The following is a 22,389-nucleotide window of genomic DNA, read 5'->3' as shown; positions in this document are numbered from 1 at the left end:
CCCCACTGCTCCTCCTTCACAGCTCAGTCCGTCTCCTGGGAAACCCAGGTGGCCCACTTCCTCCCTCCTTCGGTCCTGTCCCACCATCTTCCAACCCTGCATATACAGAACACTCACTGTTTCCCATGTCAGGGATCTGTAGAGTCTGAAGACACCTTGCAAGTCATCCGTGGTCACCTCCTATGAAACACACAAGCCCAGGGAGGCCTGACCTGTTGGCTCCCACACAAGTTCGCCTTCTGGCCCTAGACACTGCCCACCGCCGCCATGGTGCTGGGTCTCTAGCTGCCTGGCATCGGGCTCCATGTTTGCTGTGGTCGTCAGCCTCCTCTGCAATGATGAGGTGCTCCCCAGTGCAGAGACTGAGCCTTCCCCCTCCACAGGCCCAGCTCTGGGCTCAGGAGATGAGGAAAGTTGACGGAGCCCAGGGGACTACTCTTGTTGAAGCTTGGCCTGACCCCACACACCATTGTCCCAGGGCTCACATTTCCTGCCAATGACCCAAACTGCTCTCCTGGGAGACCTTGACCCACAGGGCATCTCAGGACAGCAGGCTGCTGGTCAACAGGAAGGAGGCAATTTCTCTGCATGCCCAAGTCTCATTTCCCCTCAGCCTCCCCCTCCTCAACGTTTGCCATAATTCCTGCGTGCACTGGCACAAGCCTGCCCTCCCAGCAACTCGGGAGGCTGAGGTGGGAGGATTGCAATCTCCAGGACACACTCACCAATTTAATGAGGTTTTAAGCAACCAGTGAGATCCTGTCTCAAAATACAAATGAATTAATAATCATAAAAAGCCCTAGAGAGGCGGCTCACTGGTAAAGCCCTCTGGATTCAATGCCCACTGCCCAAACACACAAACGAACAATTTACTGAGCTAAATAGTCCTCCCTGTCTGACTACATGAAATCCAAGCTTGTCACTCGACCATGCACGGCACAACCCATCTGGTTTCTTGCTATGTTTCCAAGTTCTTCTCCCCCATGCACACTCCTTTCTTCCAAGGAGGCTCTTATTTTCCTGCCTCCATGCTCTGTGCTCCATCTGAAAGACCCTTCCAAAGTGCACCCACCAGAAAACTCAGATCAGGCTTCCCAAAGTGCCCACCTACCCCTACACTGACCCATGTAGTGGAGACTCTGATTGTCTTCCCCTGTGGTGTCTCCTTCAAAACAGCTTGGATCCCGTTGACTTGCCCCAAATCCTGCAGCATGTACCTCCTAGAGTCCTCTCTGTTCTCATGATTCCTAGTTTGCCCAAAGACATCTTTTAGAGTATCTATAAAGTGACACAGAGAATTGGGAGTCTCTGAAAGAATGACAACTGCATAGCATGCATACTTTCACTGCCCATCCATCACCCAAGCCAGACATCACTCATCAATTGTGTTGCTCTGTCCCTCAGTGCTCAGATCAAGCCCTAGATTCTCTCCCAGACTTGTGTTCCATGAAGGTCCTTCAATCCTTCACGAAGTGACAATCTCCACATCATTTCTTGGAAGGTATTTTTTAAAATTCTGGATGCTAAATTTCATTTAAACTTGTACCTTTCTCACTTTTTAAAAAACTACCAAGTCATGCCTGGGTTGTAGTTCCATGGTAGAGCACATGCATAGCATGCTGAGGCCATGGCTCCACCCCCAGCACCTCCCCATGAGTAAATAAAGAAAGAAAAAATTTAAACTATTAAACTTTGAAGTCGAGCTGCCTGCTCCTTCCTACATTATCTTCCAGAACTTACTGTGCACGCTTCGATTTGAACCTCACCGAGATCAGTGTGCAAACACAACTTGCTCTGCTCTTATCACAGGGACTATGGCATGTACACATTTCCATGCATTAAGATACGCCACACCATGATCACTCACAGAGGTTACCTGGCGCTCTGTCTTCCTGGCCCATGTCACTGGGTTGTTTCCAGTTTCTGACCGCTATCAACAGCACACACCCTGCACTCAGCCAAAGGAGTGAAGTGGTGAGCTTCCCGTGACAGGGACATTCAAGCAGTGGCTGAAGGGGCACTTCTTGAGGATTACTGACCGATGCTCTGTGGCAGTGGTGTGAGTTTGGGCCAGGGATCTCAGTTTCCCTGTGCATTCTAACCCTGAGCATGTCCACTCAGCTCTGGGGACAATTACTCGATGACCTTAATCTTTCTCACCAATCTATGTGCACTTTTAGTGAAGGTTTCAGCTATTTGGTGGGCTTTTGCTTTTTGCTTGAGTGTTGGTGTGTGTTTTATATTCTCACCATTAGTTCCCCCAAACCCACTGGGAACATACTGGGCCTGAGATATGTCTTTCTGAAGCTCAAGGTACGTAAGGTTGAACTTTCACAGAACCCTAGACGTTTGGAATGTCGTCTAGAGTGTTGAGTGTTCCCTCGCAGTTTTCACCCAGCACCCCGTAATGTGAACTCACGTGATAAGCAGTGTCCTCTTGAAATCAGGACACTTTACCTGAGAGAACACTATGGAGGCAGCTACAGATCTGGTTTAAAGGCCACCATTTGTGCCAGCACTTCCATTTTCGGGTCCAAGATCCAATCTGGTTCCCACATTGTTCTCAGGGATCATTTCATTCTCCTTCCGTCTCTGCCAGTCCTGATTTTCTTTGTCTGATGTGACCTTGTGACTTTAGGTTGTCCCAGTCAGATCCTTGGTAGATGCCCCTGGCTGTGGCTGATGGTCCTGTTTTCACATGATGAGGCTGAGGGTGCCATTAGGGGGAGTATCATGACGAGGGGATTGCCCTCAGTGGACAATGTCAGGATCCCAGGATGTCCAGGCTTCGTGTACTGCACACCGTGACTTGGTTAAGGTGAGATCTGGCAGGTTTCTCGCCTGTCAATTTGCTGTTGTGCCTCGGTAATTAATTTGAATCTTTTGGGGAGATGATTGGACTATGCAGACCTCCCGAATCTCCTGGTTCTCCTGCACTGCATTTAACATCCATTCATGGCTTGGCTACAACAGTCCCTACAAAGATATTTGCCTAATGGTGATTTGGTATTTCCATCCTTCCTTCTGCACTTATGAGTTTACTACTGTAAGGAAGAACTGGACCTGAGGTTTTAGAGTGGGCTCCTGCCCTCCTGGAAAATATCCCATCCCTGTGGGTGGGCTTTGTATTTAATGCTTTGTATTTAATGGCTCACGCAACCCTCTGCACAATCCCACAGATAAGTTAACTTTTCTCCTTCTACAGATGAGTCTGTTTTATCTGTATCTGGAACATTTGAAAATAAATCCCTGTGTGTATAAAGATGAAATAGAAAGCCTGTTCAATTTTCCTCTGGTCTATTGATGAACCTGGCCTTGCTTGCATGTCTGGTTTGGTGGAAAGGGGAGGCACAGGGTGGATGGAGGCCATGAACCCAGCTTCAGCTGCAGGGAGGCCAGGGTGGGGGTGGAGCCTCAGGATCACCCAGTGTCTGCTATGCTCCCTGGACCCTTCCCTGGTTCTCATTCCTGTTCTACTTCTGTGACTTTGTGGGGTAGCAGGGGCTGGCTGTCGTGGTGCTAGTGACCCCCAGTATGCGAGTTTCCCATTTCCACAGAAAAGAGTGAAATGAAATTCCTCAGGAATTGCTCTGACTGGATGCAGTGGCACGTGCCTGTAATCCAGCAAGTTGGGAGGCTGAGGTAGGAGATGGCAAGTTCCAGGACAGCCTGAGAATTCAGTGAGCACCTCGGCAATTTTGATCCCACAAACATCGTATTAGAAAATGTTCCCTGTTCCTCACATCCTTGCCATTGTTCACTATTATTTGTATTCCTGGTGCCTGTCATTCTAACTGGAGGAACATGAACTCTCAATGTAGTTTGTCTTTTTAAATTTTTATGTTTTTTTTTTTCTTTTACGTATTGGGGATTTAAGCCAGGGGTGCTTAACCACTGAACCCCATCCCCAGCACCTTTTCTTTTATTAACGTCAGGGTCTCGCTAAGTTGTTGAGGGCCTCCCTGCATTGTTGAGCCTGGACTCAAACTTGCAATCCTCCTGCTCAGCCTCCTGAGTCTCTGCGATTGGGTGTCAGGACTTAGTAGAGTTTTCATTTGCATTTCTTGATGTCGAACTTTTTCATGTATTTTTGGGTCGTTTGTTTTTTTCTCTTTAGAAGTGTCTGTTTACTTGACTGCCCCATTTGTTGATTGGGTTTTTTGCTTTCTTGGTTTTATGCCGTTTGAGTTCTTTATATATTCTCATGTTCATTCTCTGTCAGAAGAGTAGCTGGGAAATACTTTCTCCCCTTCTGTAGTCTCCCTCTTCACACTGTTTCCCTTTTTGTGCAGAAACTTTTTGATGCTATCCCTCTTGTCAATACTTGGTATGATTGCCTGAGCTTAAGAGTCCCAATAGGGAAGTCATCGCCCACACCTGTATATCAGCATGGACCCTCCCATCTCCTACACAGTACACAGTCCCTGGTCTACTTCCTCGGTCTCTGCTCCATTTTGAGTTGCCTCACGTGCAGGGTGACAGATACACATCTGGATTCATTCTCCTCCACGTGGAGATCCAGTTTCCCAGGTCCAGGTGTTAAGAAATTTGTCTTTTCTCCACCATGTGTTTCTGGTGCCTGTGTCAAGGATCAGATGGCACAATCTGTGTGGGTTTGTCTCTGGGTCTTCTCGTCCTTTCATTTGTGTGTCTGTTTTTATGCCAGTGCCATGCTCTTTCTGTTGATGTAGCTCCTTAGAATAATTTGAAATCGGGTGTTGTGGTGCTTCCAGCTTTGGTCTTTTGGTTACAATCGCTAAACAGGCTATTCTAGGTCTTTATTCTTCCACACGAATTTTAGGGCTTGCTGTCTGTGTGTGCATGTGTGTGAAGAATATCATTGGTATTTGATGGAAATTGCATTTACTTTGTCAACTGCATTTGGTGATATGGCACTTTCATATTATTAATTCTGACTATCCATGAACATGGGACATCTTTCCATTCAAGTGTGTCCTACAAGAATGTTTTTCAGTGTTTATAACTGAGTTGCAGGGGGTCTTTCTCCTGTTTGGTTAGATTTATTTAAAGTATATTTATATACTTGCTTGCTTACTTTTTTTTTTTTATTCTATTGTGAATGAAATTTTTTCCCTATATTTGGGATTGGTTTTATTTATTTATTTTTTTTAACTTTGTTTTGTTTTAGCAAACAATAGAAAAGCCATTGATATTTCAATATTGAGGTAGCATCCTGGTACTCTGCTAAATTTGATTATTTAGTCTAGGAGGCTCTGGTGGAGTTCAGGGGATCTTCTAATGGTAGGATCATATCATCTGCAAATAGTGGTAATCTGACTTCTCCCTTTTCCATCTATTTCTTTCACTTGCCTTAATTGCTTTGACTAAAATTTCAAGTGCTATATTAAATAGAAGTGGTGAGAGTGAACATCCTTGTCTTCTTCCTGATTTTACAGGATATGCTTTTGGGTTTTCCCCACTCACATTGATAGTAGCTTTGGGTTTTTTGTATAAAACAACTTTTATGATGTTGAAGGAAGAGCCTTCTATCCCTACTTTCATCACTGACTTTAACATGAGTGGGTGATGAATTTTCTTCAAGGCTTTTCTCCTGTCTCATGAGATTTTGTCCTTCATTCCATTGATGTGGTGAAATACTTTTGCTGATTTGCATATGTGGAATCTCCTTACATCACAGGATTGAAACCAATTTGACCCTGCTGTGCTATCTCTTTATTGTCTTGTTGATTATGATCTGCTAATATCTTACTAAGGAATTTTGTATCTATGTTCATCGGGGATCTTGCTCTGCTGTATTCTTTCCTTGATGTGTCTTTATCTGGTTCAAGTATCAGGGTGATACCGGCTTCACAGAATGAACTGGGAACTGCTCACCCACCCCCTTTCAGTTTATGGAATAATTTGAGAAGCATTGGCTTTCATGGTTCACAGGCATGGTGGGATTCAGGTAGAATCCACCTTGTCCAGGGCTATTCCTCTGTGGAAGGTTTTTTCATTACTGCTTCAGTATCATTGCTTCTTATGTGTCCATTCCATTTCTACATTCATTTGGGTAGGTCATGTAAGTCTAGAAACTCAACTGCTTTTTATTTTCCAAATTAGGGGATGAGAAGTTTTCCAATTATTTCATAATGATTGTCAGAATTTCTGTGATGTCTGTGAGGATATCTCCTGTTTCAGTTCTGATTTTATGAATTTGGGCTTTCTTTCTCTTTCTTTTCGTTAGTGTGGCTGAGGGTTGATAGATAAGTCTTGTTTATCATTTCAAAGATCCAGTGCCTTCCTCATTGATACTTCATACTTTTACAAATTTATTCTCTACTTCATGAGTTTCAGCTCTGATCTTCAGTATTTCTGCCTTCTGTAGGTTTTGGATTCATCATTTGGTTGTGTAATGGGAATCTTTCTATTTTCTTAGGAAGGCCCTCATGGCTGTGACTTTCCTTTCCCAATGGCCTTCATAGAATCCAGCAGATTCTAATGTGCTGCATCTCTTTCTGGATTATAAGAATTTTAACATTTCTCCCTGAAATTTTTTCTATGACCCATTGATCAGTCAAAACTCTTACTCAATCCAGATGGTTTTATATCATTTCTTTCATTTTTTTCTTTCTCAAGATTTCTAATTTCATTTTATTGTGATCTCTTAAGACAAAAAGAATTTCATAGAATTTTACCTATTTACTAAGACTTCATTGTATCTTTAAATATCATCTATTTTGCAAAAGTTTGCAGCAACAAATGAGAAAAATATTTATTCAGATCATTTTGGATGAAATGCTCTGTGGATATCTGTTAAGTTCTTCAGTTCTTTATAATAGGTATCAGGTCTGAAGAGTTTGGTAAAACATTTTTAAAGAAGAATACAAAGGGATAAGAGGTGAAAGGGAGTAGGGGAGAAGAAGGATATGGAAGCACTGCCCATGGGTAGCCCTCCCTCCTTCAAAAGTCTGGCAATTGAGCACAGGTCACTGGTCATCCCTTGAGAAGGACCCTGTGTCTGTGGTTCTGTCCACACACCTGAACCAGTCAGTACCTCTCAGCATCCTCTTAGCCACTGTCCTCACCTCCAGGGATGGTACTCTACACAAGTCAGAGAGCTGGGTGAGACACCTGCCCATCCTCTTCTCCCTCCTCTCACATTAGGGAAGTGTAAGTAGTGGCCACACACACAGGACAAAGAGCAGGACAGTGATATTGCAACACGTTGAATTTGGGACCTCCTGCCTTAGAGTGACTTGACTGAAGGTGAAACTGATGTGAACCATTTATTCAACTACCTGTTTTGTATCCAAAGACAGAAGCCACTTTATTTGGCCTCTGAATGTGAGATCGCAGTTGGTTAGAGCAAGTGGGCTGATCTCCAAGGGATTCAAGGAGCAGTCCTTGTCCTAACTCAGGGTCAGCCTTCCTCAAATGAAAGTCCTGGACATAGGAGTTGAGGTAAATGCAGTCTGCCCAAGTCAGCCCCAGCCTCCAGGAGCCTTCTACAAAGAGTTTCTGGCACATCCTCCTCCCTCAAGGACACCATGAAGGTCGCAAGTGTGCATAGGTGTCTGGAATCTTCAGAAAATTCTGGCCAAGGTTGGTTAAGAGGTGAGGAGCCACACAGCTAGATCTGCAAGTGTGCCCCCTGTCACACTGCCAGTGTACATGCCTGTGGGTTCTGGGGTCAGAGGCAGCTGTGGGTGTGGCAAAGTAGACCAGCAGAGCATTTCAGGTTGTTAGAGTAGGGACCCTTTACCACTGTTACCCCACAAGGTGAAGCTGTGAAGGCACTCCAACCACCAAGGGGCACAGGGCGAATGCAACGCCTGACCTTAGGCCAATATCTCATGGAATCTCAGTGACCCCAGGAAAACTCATAGCCTCACAGATTCATCACAGTGAGACTTGTCCAGATTCCCACTTTCACCATTCCCTGAGTCCAGGGACACCTTACAGGCCACAATAAAGCTCCAAACACAACAGGTTGACCAACATGGGATACAATTTATTACTAGAGAAGGCCCACAAAGGAAGGCAGAATGCAGAGAGGAAGGACAGAGGGCCCCAGACAAGGTGGGGCCAAGGGAGGACGGGAGTGCAGATGTCAAGGGGCAGGTCTAGGCAGCAGTGGCAAAGCCCACCCTGTTGTTGGCCATGTCAAAGATGGAATAGTAGGACCTGAGGAAGACATCCCCAAGAATCCAAAAGGGCTGGCCATTTCCTGAGGACACGTAGGTGGCCTCCAGGCCCACGAAGCAGTAGCCATCCTCCTGCTCAACACACAAAGGGACTGCTTATTCATTTGATCACATTGGTCCTGAGCACTGCTCAGACCTGAGTCCTGTTCGGGGTCACACATTCGTAGGGCAAGGACTGCCCCGGAGGAATCAGAGACCAGCTGGTCTGTCACAGGAGCAGGGGTTGGGAAGGATTTCCAAGTGGTAAATACAGGATGGAGAGGCCTCTGCAGGGTCACCTGTTCCCATGGTGGGTACCTTTTCTTCCTAAAGTTCCCTTCTGTTCCTGCTTTGCAACAACTCAGAATGGAGGTTAAGCTCAGAGTAAGCTAAGTTGGATTCCAACTTTCCCTTTACCTCATCATCTGTCATCCCGGGATCAGCTGTTTAACCTCTCTGAACCTCCAAGGTTTCATTCCTCAAAGCAATGAGAATCTCCCTCATCAAAGGCTGTGACGTCCTGAGGGATAGCCTCGGCCCCTAGGCCCCAATTACACAGTGGCTAGCCCTAGACACAGCCCCTTGCCGCTAATTAAGATACCCAGTGATCATTGGGGACGCTCTTCTAGTGGGGATCATCCGAGGTGGCACGAGGAATGGCACAGGGCCAGGGGAGCGCTTCTCTGCACCTGGTCCTCCCCCAGGTGGCTCAGCCCCAGGTAGCAGGACTTACGTTGAGGATGTAGGAGGAGGGCTGCAGAGGGAACTGCACACCGTTGATGACGAAGGTGAAGGTGGGCAGGTTCTGGACGTCAGCACAGTTCACGAAAAACTGCAGAGCACAACAGGCCCAGGTCCCTCATTTCCCTCCCAAGAGCACCTGCTGTGAGCTGCTGAGCACCCAGGCCCGTGTGAGCCCCGGGCCTGCTTCTGGACCAGAGGGCACAGCTCAGGACAGGTGCTGTGTAGACGCCTCCTGGGTCCCACATGTGCAGTTAGAGTGGGTGACATGTGGGGAGACCTGGGAAAGTTCCACATCAAGGACGCTCCTCCTGCCTGCCTGGCCCTTCTGAGAGATGGGACACTGCCCTTTCCCTGTGGTGTCCTTTAAACACCTGCAGCCATGTATACAGGAAAAGTGGACCTGGACTCCTCACTTATGGGGAGGGCTCATTATGTGATCATTACCTTCACCAGGACACATGGGAGGTAGAGGACATGGCCATGTGGAGACAAGAGTTGCCCCTTGTTGCTCGCTTGCTTGGCACCAAATTACACTGACAGGGGCCCACACTGCAGAAACAATATCTCCACTAGACTGACCTCTCCTGGCTAGGGGACATCCACGTCACACCCACCTGTCCATATTCGCCCTCCTTGGCCCCTATAGCTTGCAGAAGGTAGCTCAGGTACTGCTGGGGCACGGTGAGCAGAGAGGTTCCTGTGTCCACCATGGCCTGGCAGCCCTGGGAGCACCAGCCAGAAGCCTCCTCCCCAACATAGAACCTGAATGGCAAGAAGAAGGCAGCCTGAACCAGCCAGGTCAGGGAGGCCAGGGGAGATCTTCCCAGCACTGAGGAGCAGGCACACCCAATGCAGATGAGGGCCCCACAGACACCAGTGCAGCTAGTCCCCTGCCTCACATTCTTTTTTGAGGCTATGCAAGGCCCCCTAAATAGGCTGGGAAGGAAGTTTCCAGAAGCACTCTAAACCAGGGCCATCGTATGTTAAGGGGACGTGGAACAACTTACTTGTCCCATACACCTCAGTTTCTAATCCATGGGGACCCATGTGATTGGGATTCCAGATGTGCCCCCACCCACCCCTTTCTATGGACCAGTTGTAGTACTTCTGTAGAGACCACCGGGGACTGTAGGTAAGAGCAGGACCCAGGCATCCTCTGTCCCAGACCCCAGCAGAGCCTGGATGTGTGAGCCATGGGTGCCAGGAAGCCCAGTCCAAGAAAGTCCCTGGGACCCCCATCCCACACTCACTCCTCGATGCCGATCTGCCAGTAGAGCTCCCGGGTGACAGGGGCCCAGGAGATCTCCCCTGTGTACAGGTTGTCATCCACGCCCCCGAAGATCACTGCTCCACCATCCTCGGAGCCCTCTTGGCTGCAGGACACACAGGAAAGGGGAAGTGAGGGAGTGACCAAGAACAAGGTGTCCATGCTGAGCTGTAACCTTCACAGGGAAACAGGGCCTTCCCTGGATTCAGAGGGGAGTTCCCTGAGGACAGGACACTGTGTCCCCCCAGAATCCTGAATGTTGCACCCCACAACACACTATTCAAGGGCAACTTCTCCTTTGTGGGCTGAAACCCACACACACTAGGCTATCTTCTAACTTGGATTTCATGACATGGAGGACCTTCTCACCAGGGCCCCACCCAAACCCAACATGTTCCTTTTCTGCTGGAAGTGGACAGGGGCAGGGTTTGGTGGGAGGGCAAGGCAGGCTAGGTATCTTCCAGAGCCTCCTCTTTGCGGTAGCAGAAGGGGCCAGTCCTGGGGTTATGCATAGAGTGTAAGCAGGCAAAAAGGGTCCCAAGTGTGCTTAATAGGGTCATACTGCTGAAAACTGGTTGAGGACACTAAGCTACAGCAAGATATAGAAAAGGCTCCAGACAGTACAGGGGAAGAATGCTGGACTGGAAGAGAGAAAAGTCAGGTCCAGGAAACTGATGACCTGGCCTGCTTGTTGGGAGGGAGGAAAACTGGTTAGGAGCCAAACAAGGGCCTAGACAGGAAGACTCCAGGCTACCTAGAGACACACGGAGGAGAGGGGACAGCAGGTCAGCATATGGAGAGAAGCACAGGCCAGGCAGTGGGCTCTCAGGACCCAGAGCAGGAGGCAGGCCCAAGACCTGGGGTAACAGAGCAGCAACACACAAAAGAAAGTTCAGGATGTAGAGGTGGGGACCATCCTGGCCAAGAAGAGCAAAGGGACGTCCAAGTGGACAGGGCAGGAGCAGGAGAGCAGGAGAGTCAAAGGCTAGGAGACCAGGCTCTGGGACAGGTGAGGCCCAGCCGCCCACTGCTGGGAAGCCTCCATGCCCCCCAGCACTGGGCCTCAGGTGTCCAGGTCTTGGGACATGGCAGGAAGTAGGGACCCACAAGGCTGTCTCTCACTTGCTGAGGTAGACGCTGAAGATGGGGCTGGACAGGGCGTCCACCCGCAGCATGCCCTGCAAGGCTGTGGTGGCACCCCCCATGGACAGGGCAGGGTAGGCCAGGCCCATGATGCCATCAAACTGCGCATAGACAAAATTCGTCCCCGGCTCTTTCTCACTCAGGCCGAACTCCTGGTTGGGGACCTGGATACTCTCCACCTGTGGGGTGGAGGACAAGGTGGAGGGGAGGTGACACCCCTGACTGCCTCCATGTCCTCCAGCCCCATGTCCCGGAAACCCCTCCGTGGTCCTTGTCCTTCCTCCTCTGGACTCTCCCCACTTCCCACAGGTCTCCCTGAGCCGCCTTCTCTTCTGAGCAGCTTCCTTGGCTGTCGCCACCATGCCCAGACCTCCGCATCCAGGTGTCCAGCTCCCACTGCAGAGCACCACGATTGTCTGGTGCAGGAGGCTGCCCGGGCCTGGCCCAGGAGGGCCCAGGAGACTGAGGGAGTCACACCGAAGTGCCTGCCCTCTCAGCCCTCATCCAGGGTGGGGGCGGGCAGAGCACTCACAGTCAGGGTGTCGTAGCCAAAGAAGCCAGTGAGGCTGCCACTGCCGTACTGCAGGGAGAAGGTCTGCCCGTTGGTGGAGAAGGTGGAGGACTGGCTGGGGTTGAAGCGAGGGTGTGTGGCTGCGGGAGGAGCGGGGAGGCCCCAGCTGAGATGACGGCTGCCTGGCTCTCAGGCTCCTCAGCCGCACCCCAGCCTGTCCCTCTGCCTTGTCATCCACCCTGAGGTTCCAGGTCACACCTGGGTTGCCAAGGCAGGGGTTAACAGCCTTGGCCCCTGGCTCATACTACTTGGAAGCCATTGGCCCCAAAGCCCAGGTTTTACAGATACCTTGGATGCCTGGATGATGACCTGCATGAGGCAGGGCACCCCACACTGCACCTCAGTCTCTCCCCAGCACATCCTGGCTCAGAGCCCAGTGGAAACTAGAGGAACCCACCCATTCCCAACCCCCATCCACCCAGGCAATGGGCATACTGGATGCGGAGGTGGCATGCATGTGCCCCAGGAGGGTCCCCATGCACCAGAGATATCTGCCACAAGGCTTTGGCAAGAACCAGGGCAGCTAGGAAATGCTGATCCTCTGTCTCCCAAAAGGACTCCGGGACAGGGACCAGATCCAGCATAGCTCTGTCCAGGCCCTGGGAGACACTCAGGGAGAACTCAGTGAATGGCAGAGTGGAGTGGGAGGCCTGCAGGGGAAGTTGTCTCCAGGAGGGGACTAGCAGTCCCTGAGCCAGCAAGAGGGAGGGTGGGTGACCTGGAGGGGTGAGGTGGGGGCAGAGAGCAAGGGCTGCCTCCTGACCATGGGCAAGGCAGGGGCCGCCCGAGGGCAGGGCCAGCCTCCTCCCTCTGGCTAGTGGAGGCCTGGACCCTGCACAAGTCCCTGGTCCTCTGCAGGAGTGAGCAGCCCTCCCTGCCTGCATCCCTCAGATGCAAGTGCCCGGCCTGCCCACGGCCCTCCCTGACCAGCCCAGCACTCACTGCAGGCCAGGCTCTGGCAGTAGACGGAGGGCACCCACAGGTTGGAGGAGCCGGTGTCAAATAGGACCAAGAATTTCTGGGGTGGAGTCCCGATGCTGATCTCACCAAAGTAGGCAGCCTGGGGAGCCATGGGCAGGCTGGTAGCAAGGGAGGGATCCCGGCCCCAGGCTTCTCCTGGCACACCAGGAGGCACAGCCCAGCCCTGGGGTGGCACCACGATCCAGGCCCCAAATCCACAGGCCTCAGGGCCTGTCTGCCCAGGGCAGCCACATGGTCTCTGTGGGTCAGCTGCCAGGTCCCCAGGGGACCCTCCCCATGCTCTGCCCAGTGGGCCACTCACAGTGGGGACCCCCAGGCTGCCAGCACTGGCAGAGGGGAGTGGCCTCAGGGTAGGTGCACAGGGACACCCCTGGGCAGCAGGAACAGGGACACCTGGCAGCACCAGCACTCACATCCATGTAGGTCATGGGCTCATAGAGCACGCTGAAGTCGCTGAAGCGGTACTTCTGAGCCGGGTCGTGCTTGTGGGTCCTCAGGAACTCCTCCAGCAAGCCTTTTTCCCTCATGGTCTGACGCATCGTCTTCAGCTTCTTCAGGGGCACCCTAGGGAGGCTGAGTGTCAGGGCTGGGCCTCCTCCTCCCACCTTCCAGTCTCCTTTCTTCTCTCCATCTGTTCCCCGCCCCCTCTCTTCCATTTCCTCTTCTGTCTTCCCCTCTCTCTTTCTTCCATACCTCACTCAGCACCTGCCTCAAGATTCGGGGAATAAGGGATTTCCCCCAGTGCCTGCCCTCACCCCATCTCAGGGTCCTTCTCCTGCCCTGGGCCTCTGCTCTCAACCAGCCTGCAAATTCTACCCAGGAGGGGAGAGGCACTTGGACACTGGGGAAGTACACTTCCCAGGACTTCTGGTTATATTTGTTCTTCTCATTGTTTAAGGTCCAGGTCTGGGATGTGACTCAGTGGGACTTTGCCTTCCTTTTGCCTGGCCTGGGTGCCATCCTCAGAACCAGGAAAATGGGACAATGAAATAGATCTCAGGGTCAGCAAAGCTCACCCCAAAGAGAGTCCCTTCCCGGGTGCACTCTGGCACCTGGGACTGCCCGTAGGACCCACCAGGGAGCCAGGGAACAGCAATCGCCCCTAGTATTTTCCATGCAGAGTTCACTGCCTGAGTGGATATAAAGCTGCATACAGGAAAGGCCCACTGCACCCTTCCCCGTGGCACAGCAGGCAGAGTGGCAGGCTGGGGTCCTGCTGTCCCCTGAGCCAGCCCACCTGCTCCATCCTGATTTTCACCACCTCCTCTTCTAGAGATTGACAGGTATTGGTGTTTGTGCTAATGTGATTTGGGCATCTGCTGGTAAGTTGGGGTCTTCAGGAACGTTCTAGGAGGGTTGCCTTACTCCTTCTATGGAGAGGATGGTTCTGTCTGAAGGAAGAAACCACACGCTCCTTGCAGGGGCCTGCGAGGGCACAGTCCCCCTACTCTGTCTCAGGACCACCTCCTCTGCTCAGTCGGGGAGGATGGTGCCTCTCCCTTCCCTAGAAGCCCCTGAGGCCAGGCTCCTCTGCTCCCCGCCGAGCCCTGCCCAGCACCAGCAAGGGCAGCCTTCCCTGGTCCCAGCAGGGATTCCAGCTTGCACACAGCTGCTGTCCCCTGACTCGGCTGCTCCTGCAGGCCTCCAGGCTTCCCTGAGTGACCTGCACCGACAGCCAGGCCCACACTCACTTGACAGGTGAAGCTGACGCCTCCAGGACCTGGAGGCAGACCAAGGCCACCACCATCCACTTCATGATGCCGACTGCCAGCTGGGCACTGAGGGAGCGCCACTCGGACCTCCTCGGTCACACTGCACTGGAGACTCAGCACTCCTCCTTTATACTCCCTGTATGTGGCCGAGTCCCTGCCTCCCTGCCCTGGCAAGCATGACCCCAAGCCAGGTGTCCCGGGACACCGTGCGGCACTGTTTCTGTGCTTTCCCCTGGACCACGGCCACAGCGGACTTCTCAACTTGTTGACCTCTTAACTCAACACCAGAGGCCAGGAGGTCCGGGCGATAAGGGAGAACAAAGTCCCGTAAGACGCGGTGGCATAGCCTGCTCCTCCTCCAGGAACCACAGGCTCTGTGGGCATTTGGGGGTGAGGGCCAGAACGAGGCGGACACAGAGAGACGGGCACAGGGTCCCTTGGCAGCTTGCTCAGCAGCAGCAGCAGCCTTGACCTGGGGGAAGCCATGCTTCTTTGTCATGGGCACTGTCCCGTCACTGCAGGCAGGTCCACAGCATCCCTGGTGCTGCCCACTAGGTGCCAGGAGCAGCCCCCGAGCTGTAACAATCAGGAAAGTCTCCAGGGCTTGCTGAACGTCCCCTGGAGGGATGACATCATTGAGAACTGTGGGCTGAAGTGATGCCCTGAGGTGGGACTCAGGTCCTGGTCCCCACCACCCCAATCTCTTAGGGGAGGGATCAGGGATGTGTGGGGGTCCCGAGCCAGTAGCTCCCATGGGGATTATGACATGTTGTTGATGGGCTGGAGGCCTGTGGTTGGGGTCACTGTGATTTGGTGTGTCTTCAGAGGCTTTCAAAGTCCATAGGGGATTTAGGGAGATATTCATCCTACTTCAGCTCATGCCCAGGACACACTCACAGGATAAGCCACCTGGGCAGTGGCTGTGACTCTGGCAGCAGAGTGCAGTGGAGCCCGGAGCACAGGAGACCATGGGGCCACTCCTGTCCTTCAGCTCTTCATTGTGTCCCGTCTCCATTGCAACTCTGTCCTGACCTTCTTCTCCTGAAAGACCTCTATGTCCCCCATTGCCTTCCCCCAAGCCCTGGCCTGCCTTTCTCCTGCCCCCAGGTTGGCTGATCCTGCCAGTCTCTCCCTCATCTGCACCCCTCTCCTCTCCCTGTCCCTCCCCTCCACTCCTCCACCATCCTGTCTCTAGCTGTACACTTCCTAGTGACTTGCCCCAAATCCTACAGCTGTCACTCAAAGTGAGATCTTTTTCTTGGCTCCTTACACAGCACAAAAACTTCTTTCAGGGGTTCTGTAAAGTGACACTGGGAAGTGAAAGTCATTCTAAAGAAAAAAGAGAACTGCGTAGCATGCACACGTACTGTCATGGATCCCTTCGCCCATGCCAAACCGAGATCATTTCCTCTTTCCCTCGGTTCTCCACCAAGCCTGACTCTTTCCCACTCTAGTCTTCCATGAAGGTCTTTCGATTCTTCATAAAATGACAATTCACAAGTCCTTTGATTGGGTATTTTTAAAAATTCTAGATACTTAATGTCACCTAAATTCTATATATATTTAACTTTTTACAATATCAAGGTGACCTGGGATGTTGCTCCCTGGTAGATTGTTCATCAAGCATGCTTGAGGCCATGGGTTCCATTTCCAGCACCTCTCAAAAATAAATAAATAAAGATTTTAAAATAGTAAGGCAACTTTAAAGTCGAGCTGCTGCTTGCTCCTTCCTACATTATCTTCCCGACCTTATTGTGCACACTTTGATTTTAACCTCACTGAGATTAGTGTGTGAACACAACTTGCTCTGCTCTTATCACATAGGACATGTACACATTTCCATGCATTAAGATATGCCACATCCTTATCACTTGCAGAGGTTACCTGGAACCCTGTCATCCTGCCCTTGTCGTTGGGTTGTTTCCAGATTCTCACTGCTATCAACAGCACCTGGGCTCACACCCTACACTCATCCAAGGGAACTAAGTGGTGAGCTCCCTGTGACAAGAGACTTTAAAACAGAGGCTGAATGGGGCACAATTTTTTTTTTTTTTAACCAGGGATTGATCCCAGGGGCCCTTAACCACTGAGCCACATCCCAGCCCTCTTTATGTTTTATTTATTTTTTCCCATTTTTTAAATTAAAAATCATAAATTTACATAGGGCAATGTTGTTTGATTCATTCTATTATTTTTTCCCTTCCCCCCACCCCTCCCACCCCTCTTTTCCCTCTATACAGTCCTTCCTTCCTCCATTCTTACCACCCTCCTTATCCTTAACCCTAACCCTAACCCTAACCCTAACGCTAACCCCTCCTACCCCCCATTATATGTCCTCATCCACTTATCAGCGAGATAATTCGTCCTTTAGTTTTTGGAGATTGGCTTATCTCACTTAGCATGATATTCTCCAATTTCATCCAGTTGTCTGCAAACGCCATAATTTTATCATTCTTCGTGGCGGAGTAATATTCCATTGTATATATATGCCACAGTTTCTTTATCCATTCATCAACTGAAGGGCATCTAGGTTGGTTCCACAATCTGGCTATGGTGAATTGAGCAGCTATGAACATTGATGTGGCTGTATCTCTGTAGTATGCTGATTTTCTTTATGTTTTATTTTGAGACAGGGTCTCATTAAATTACTCAGGGCTATGCTTAGTTGCTTAGCCTGGCTTTGAACTCACAATAACCTGCCTCAGCTTCCCAAGTCACTGGTATTACAAGTGTGTGGCACTGTGCCTGGCCAGGGGGCACTTCTTGAGTAATACTGATATAGGGCTCTCTGGCAGTGGGTGTGAGTTTGGACCAGGAATCTCTTTCCCTGTGCATTCTAACCCTGAGATTGTCCACTCAGCTCTGGGGACAATTACTCTATGACCTTAAGCCTTTCTCAGTTATCTATGTGCATTTTTAGTGACGGTTTCAGCTGTTTTGGGGGCTTTTGGTTTTTGCTTAAGTGTTGGTGTGTGTTTTACACTTTACCATTGGTTCAACCAAACCCATTGGGAACACACTGGACCTGAGATGTTTTTCTCAAGCTCAAGGATACAGAATGTTAAATTTTGACAGCTCCCTAGACTTAGCAGAAAGTTGCCAAAAGAGTGAGGAGTGTTCCCTCACAGTTTTCATCCAACACCCCAAAATGTTAACTCATGAAAAAAGCATAGTACCTTGTTCAAATCAGAACATTTACCCTGATGTAATAATGCCCTGGAGTAATCTACAGACCTGATTTAAATGTCACTATGTGTGCCACAAATGTCCTTTTTCTTGTCCAGGATCCAGTCCAGGTTCCCCCATTGCTCTTGGTGATCATTCTCCTTCCATCTATGTCAGCTCCTTGTTTTTGTCTGTTGTTACCTTGTGACTTTTTGTTGTCCCAATCAGTTCCTTGTAGGCTTGCAGAAGTCTGGCTGTAGACGATGGTCATGTTTTCACAAGATGAGGTTGAGGGCGCCATTTGGGGGAGCATCATGCAGAGCGGAAGTGCCCTCAATGCACCGTGTCAGGATCACAGGAGTCCAGGCTTTGTGTTCTGCTCACTCAGCCTCCATGACTTGGTTAAGGTGGGATCCGGCAGGTTTTTCATTTGTCAATTTACTGTTGCTCCTTAGTAATGAATACGAATCTTCTGAGGAGATGACTGGAGACTATGCAGAACTCCTGCTCCTCATCATTCTTCTGCCCACTGATTTTTGAAAACATTTTTACTGGTGCATTATACATAACAGTATGATTCATTCTGACATAGTCATACATGCATATAATATAATTTGCTCCATTCCAGTCCCCAGTACTTCCCCTCTCCCTTTCCTCCCCTCCCCTCCACCCCCGATTTCCTACATTTTAATCTACTGGTCTTCTTTCTATTAATGTATTGTTGTTTTTTTTTTTTTATAAATTTGTGCATTATAGATATACATAAAAGTGGAATTCACTGTGATACATTCATACATGCACATGGCATAGTTTGGTCAATTTTATTCTGTAGTTCCTCCCTTTCTCTTCTTCTACTGTTCTCCCTTCTATTTTTAAGGAATCCTCCCCAGCTATTTTTTTTTTCAATCCTCATTTATCTCTAACTTCTGTAGATGAGAGAAAACTTTCAACCCTTGACTTACTGAATCTGGCTTATTTCACTTAGCATGATGTGCTCCAGATTGATCCATTTATCAGCACGTGACATAATTTCATTCATCTCTGTGGCTGAGTAAAACTCCCTTGTGTGTGTGTGTGTGTATATATATATATATATATATATATATATATATATATATATATATATATATAAAACATTTCCTTTATCCATGTGTCTGTTGACAGGCACCTGAGCTGATTCTACTACAAGGCTATCTTGAATCGTGTTGCTATAAACATTGGTACACAGGTGTTACTATATAGTATGCTGATTCTAGTTCTTTGGGATAAATACAGGTGGGTCAGATTTATCTGGTTTCATTCCTAGTCTTTTGGGGAATCTCCACACTGCTTTCTAGAGTAGTTGTACTAATTTGCAGTCCCATCAGCAATGCACAAGTGTACCTTTTCTATCATTCCTTCTGCACTATTAAGTAGGTTTCTCCTGTAAGAAAGAACTGAACCTGAGGTTTTAGAATGGGTTCCTCCCACTTTCTGCCAAAATATCCCATTCTTGTGCCAAGCAGTGTGCTTTGTACTTGTTGAATCATGCAACTCTCCTGACAATCTCACAGGTTAACTTAGCTCCTTCTATAGAGGAGTCCATTTTATCTGTATTTCAAATAACCAGAAATAAATTCCTGTGTGTATAATACATAAGTAGAAAGACTGGTTGCTTTTCCACAGGACTTGATTAACCTACCCCTGCTTGTAGACAGCTGCTTCCATGTCTGGCCTTGGGGGAAAGGGGATGCACTGGGTGGACGGAGGGACAAGAGGCAAACCAACGCAGCAGCAGGAAGGGGAGGGTGAGGGTGGAGCCTCAGGATCAGCTAATGTCTGGTATACTCTCTAGCCCTTTCTCTGTTTCTCATTGCTGTTTACCCCCAGCTCGCACACTGGTGGGTACGTGCGTGCGTGCGTGTGTGCGTGCATGCGCGCGCTATAGGCTGGCTTTCTCCATGGAACTGACCAATAGCATTTTAGTTTTCTGTTTTCGTTTCCTAGGGAAGCTGAGTTGGGCAATTCCCAGTGACTTGGGAGGCGGCAAGGAGAATTGCAAATTCAAGGTGAGCCTGGGCAACTTAGCAACATCCTGTTTCAAAATTAAAAATAAAATGGGCTGGGAGTGTAGCTGGGTGCTAAAGCATCCCTCGGCCAAATACTCAGTACCACAAAATAAAGGAAGAGGAAAAAGGAAGGAAAGGAGGAATGGAGGGAAAGAAGAGGCGGGGGAAAAGTTGTCAGACTGGCCCATCTTGCAGGCACCCAGTCCTGGCCATCAGTCGTGGCCGGCAGGTAGGATCATGCAGGGACTTGGTGGTTCCCTCAGGCAGAATTTTGAAGGGTATGGATGAGAATATTCAGAAGAAATGGCCTCAGAAGAAGGAAGGGAAGTCCTGGACAGATGGTTCCTGATGACACATGGGGCCTACTACCAACTCTCTCTTCAGCCGCTCAGCACATGTGAAAGGATGTGAATGTGACATGATTGACTTAGAAGACCAGCCGCCACTTCTGATGGCTTCTTTGACCTTGACAACCCACTTGCCCTTTCCAAACCTGCCTGTGCTCATGTGTAAAAAGAGACAGAGTTCGTGCCTGGCAGCACTGCAGTCTAACTCAGTAAGGCCATGCCCGAGACCTTGCCTGCTCACAGCCCTTCCTGCAGCCGAGTCTGTCTTTAGATTGGGCAGAGGCTGGGGTCAGGGGAGGCAAAGGCCAAAGGCCAAAGGGCTGTAGGGAAGCACTGATAGTATTCTGGTTTTGAATTGACTACCAGTGACCTGGGTCCACTGGCTCCTGAGAAGTCAGTGTGCTATGCTCCTGGTAAGTCATCTTTCTCTATGTGTATTATACTCCAATAAAAAGTTTTTAAAGTTTTACAAAGAAGAACAAGAAGGGAGAGGAGAAAGATAAGGAACACTTGTCCTCAGTGACCCCCAAAGGTGAAGGAGGAGGCCATCCCTGTCCTCATGATCTGCACATTCACCATGGTGACTATCCATCATGGCAGAGGAGCCAAGGACCCTCGTTGAAATAAAGACCAACTTTTCTTCTTCAAATAGCCAGACATTTATAATAATACATTTCAGCACAAGTATATAACAGAGGGCTGGGGCTGGGGCTCAGTGGTAGAGCGCTTGCCTAGCAGGTGTGAGGCCCTGGGTTTGATCCTCAGCACCACATAAAAATAAATAAATAAAATAAAGGTATTGTGTCCATTTACAACTAAAACAATTAAAAAAAAAAAAAAAAGTATGTACCAGAGACATCATACTCTGATTTCGTGGATGCAGTGGGTTAGAATGAGGCCAGAGAAGGGCTTCCCCCAGAGGACCAGACCCCAGGGGCCCAGGAGCCTCCAGGCCGCAGATTTCTCCTGCCTTCTCCCTGGTGCTGACCCTGGCCGTCTCTTAGGTTGCCAGGGGCAGTCTTCTATTCCAGCTAGGAACGCCCACTTGTTGTCCTGCCAGGCACTGCCCGGGGTGGCCTTCTTCACCTGATAGGCCTGGCGAGTCAGTTCTCATGCCACGAGGAGCACCCCGTGCCTGTGGCTCTATCTACACATCTGATCCAGCCAGTAGCTTTCAAGTTCCTCCCTAGCCACTGTCCCTCACCTCCAGGGACAGTGCGTTCTCAAGCCAGAGAGCTGGGTGTGAAACTTGGCATGCTCTCTCCTCCCACCCCCTACATTGGGGGGCCATAGTGGCCACACACAGTGCAAAGAGCAGGAGGATGGTATCTGAATAACTTCACTTGGGGACCAATTGACCTCTATTGTGTGGACATTTATGTGAAACTGATTTGACCCCCTTAGTCAACTACTTGTTTTTTCCCAAAGCCAGATCCTACTCAATGTGAATTATTTGAGGTCTCCCAGTTCTCTGCCCTGATCAGCCAGATTTGACTGGAATGAATGTAAAACAAGGACTCTCCAGCTTCTGTGACACCCAGAGGGGCAGTGTACCTCCTGACAGGGAAAGAGGCAGAGCCAGAAACTGGGCAGTGGCCAGGCCCACCCTATTGTTGCCTATGTCCTAGATGCAATTATAGGCCCTCAGAAAGGTGTCACCAAGAAGCTATATGGGCCGGCCACTCTCCAAGGGCAGGTATGTGTGTTAGAAGCCACATACAGAAACAGCTAGTTACCCACACACACCTGGAGGAAAGGAGCCTATCTGCAGATGAATCTCCTGGGTTAAGGAAAGACACTTAGCTCTGATGTCAGAGGAGTCTGGGTTCAGATCCCCATCCACCTCTGGCTAGTTGTGACAGTAGGCAAGTTCCTTGGCCTCTCTGAGCTTCAGTTTTTTCATCAGTTGTGGGAGGGAGATAATGTGACCCATTGCTAAATTCTGAAAGATGAAGATGTTAGGTTGTTAAGAACATTTTTGGCGGTAGAATAGCACATACGAAGGTCCCAAGGCAGGAAGACAAAACAATGGGGCCAGTGAAGCCAGAACACAGCACTGAGAGAGGCCTGCAGAGGTGAGCAGAGCCTCCCCCAGGGTTGAGGCCTGGAGGCACTCGTGTGCCCAGGAGCATCCTGGCTGGTGATGTGAAGTGCTCACACCTTTGGGACATGCACACACACTAACATGCACATGCGCAGGTGCGGGCATGCAGGGACCCACGCTCACATGCAGCCTGTGCATGTGCATCGGCTCCTGCGCTCCC

The 22,389-nt window shown here is 49.7% G+C and overlaps 1 protein-coding gene across 2 annotated transcripts; it reads right to left on the bottom strand.

Annotated features, from left to right (window-relative positions):
- Positions 1 to 7,963: 7,963 nt before the first annotated feature.
- PGC (progastricsin) lies at positions 7,964 to 14,656 on the bottom strand. 2 transcript variants are annotated; one of them, XM_079149096.1, is made up of 9 exons: positions 14,545 to 14,656; positions 13,267 to 13,417; positions 12,815 to 12,932; positions 11,834 to 11,952; positions 11,281 to 11,480; positions 10,142 to 10,264; positions 9,506 to 9,653; positions 8,881 to 8,979; positions 7,964 to 8,240 (listed from the first exon to the last, which is right to left on the bottom strand). In XM_079149096.1, the coding sequence occupies exons 1-9, from the start codon at positions 14,607 to 14,609 to the stop codon at positions 8,088 to 8,090; spliced, it is 1,176 nt and encodes a 391-aa protein (XP_079005222.1). In that variant the 5' UTR covers positions 14,610 to 14,656; the 3' UTR covers positions 7,964 to 8,087. The 2 variants fall into 2 exon arrangements, with proteins under 2 accessions (XP_079005222.1, XP_079005223.1); XM_079149097.1 differs by lacking the exon at positions 14,545 to 14,656 and having other exon boundaries at positions 12,815 to 12,951; positions 13,267 to 13,328.
- Between the last annotated feature and the right edge of the window lie 7,733 nt (positions 14,657 to 22,389).

This window comes from Sciurus vulgaris (assembly GCF_902686455.1).
Source record: "Sciurus vulgaris genome assembly, chromosome: 7".
In the NCBI taxonomy this organism is placed as follows: domain Eukaryota; kingdom Metazoa; phylum Chordata; class Mammalia; order Rodentia; family Sciuridae; genus Sciurus; species Sciurus vulgaris.
This window is presented reverse-complemented; position numbering and strand designations above follow the sequence as displayed.

Coding starts and splice junctions, on each gene's coding strand:
- PGC (XM_079149096.1), bottom strand. CDS start 14,609: ATGAAGTGGATGGTGGTGGCCTTGGTCTGCCTCCAGGTCCTGGAGGCG. Junction 13,418..14,544: donor GCGTCAGCTTCACCTGTCAA/GTGAGTGTGGGC, acceptor CAGCCTCCCTAG/GGTGCCCCTGAAGAAGCTGA. Junction 10,265..11,280: donor TTCAGCGTCTACCTCAGCAA/GTGAGAGACAGC, acceptor TGTGTCCTGCAG/CCAAGAGGGCTCCGAGGATG.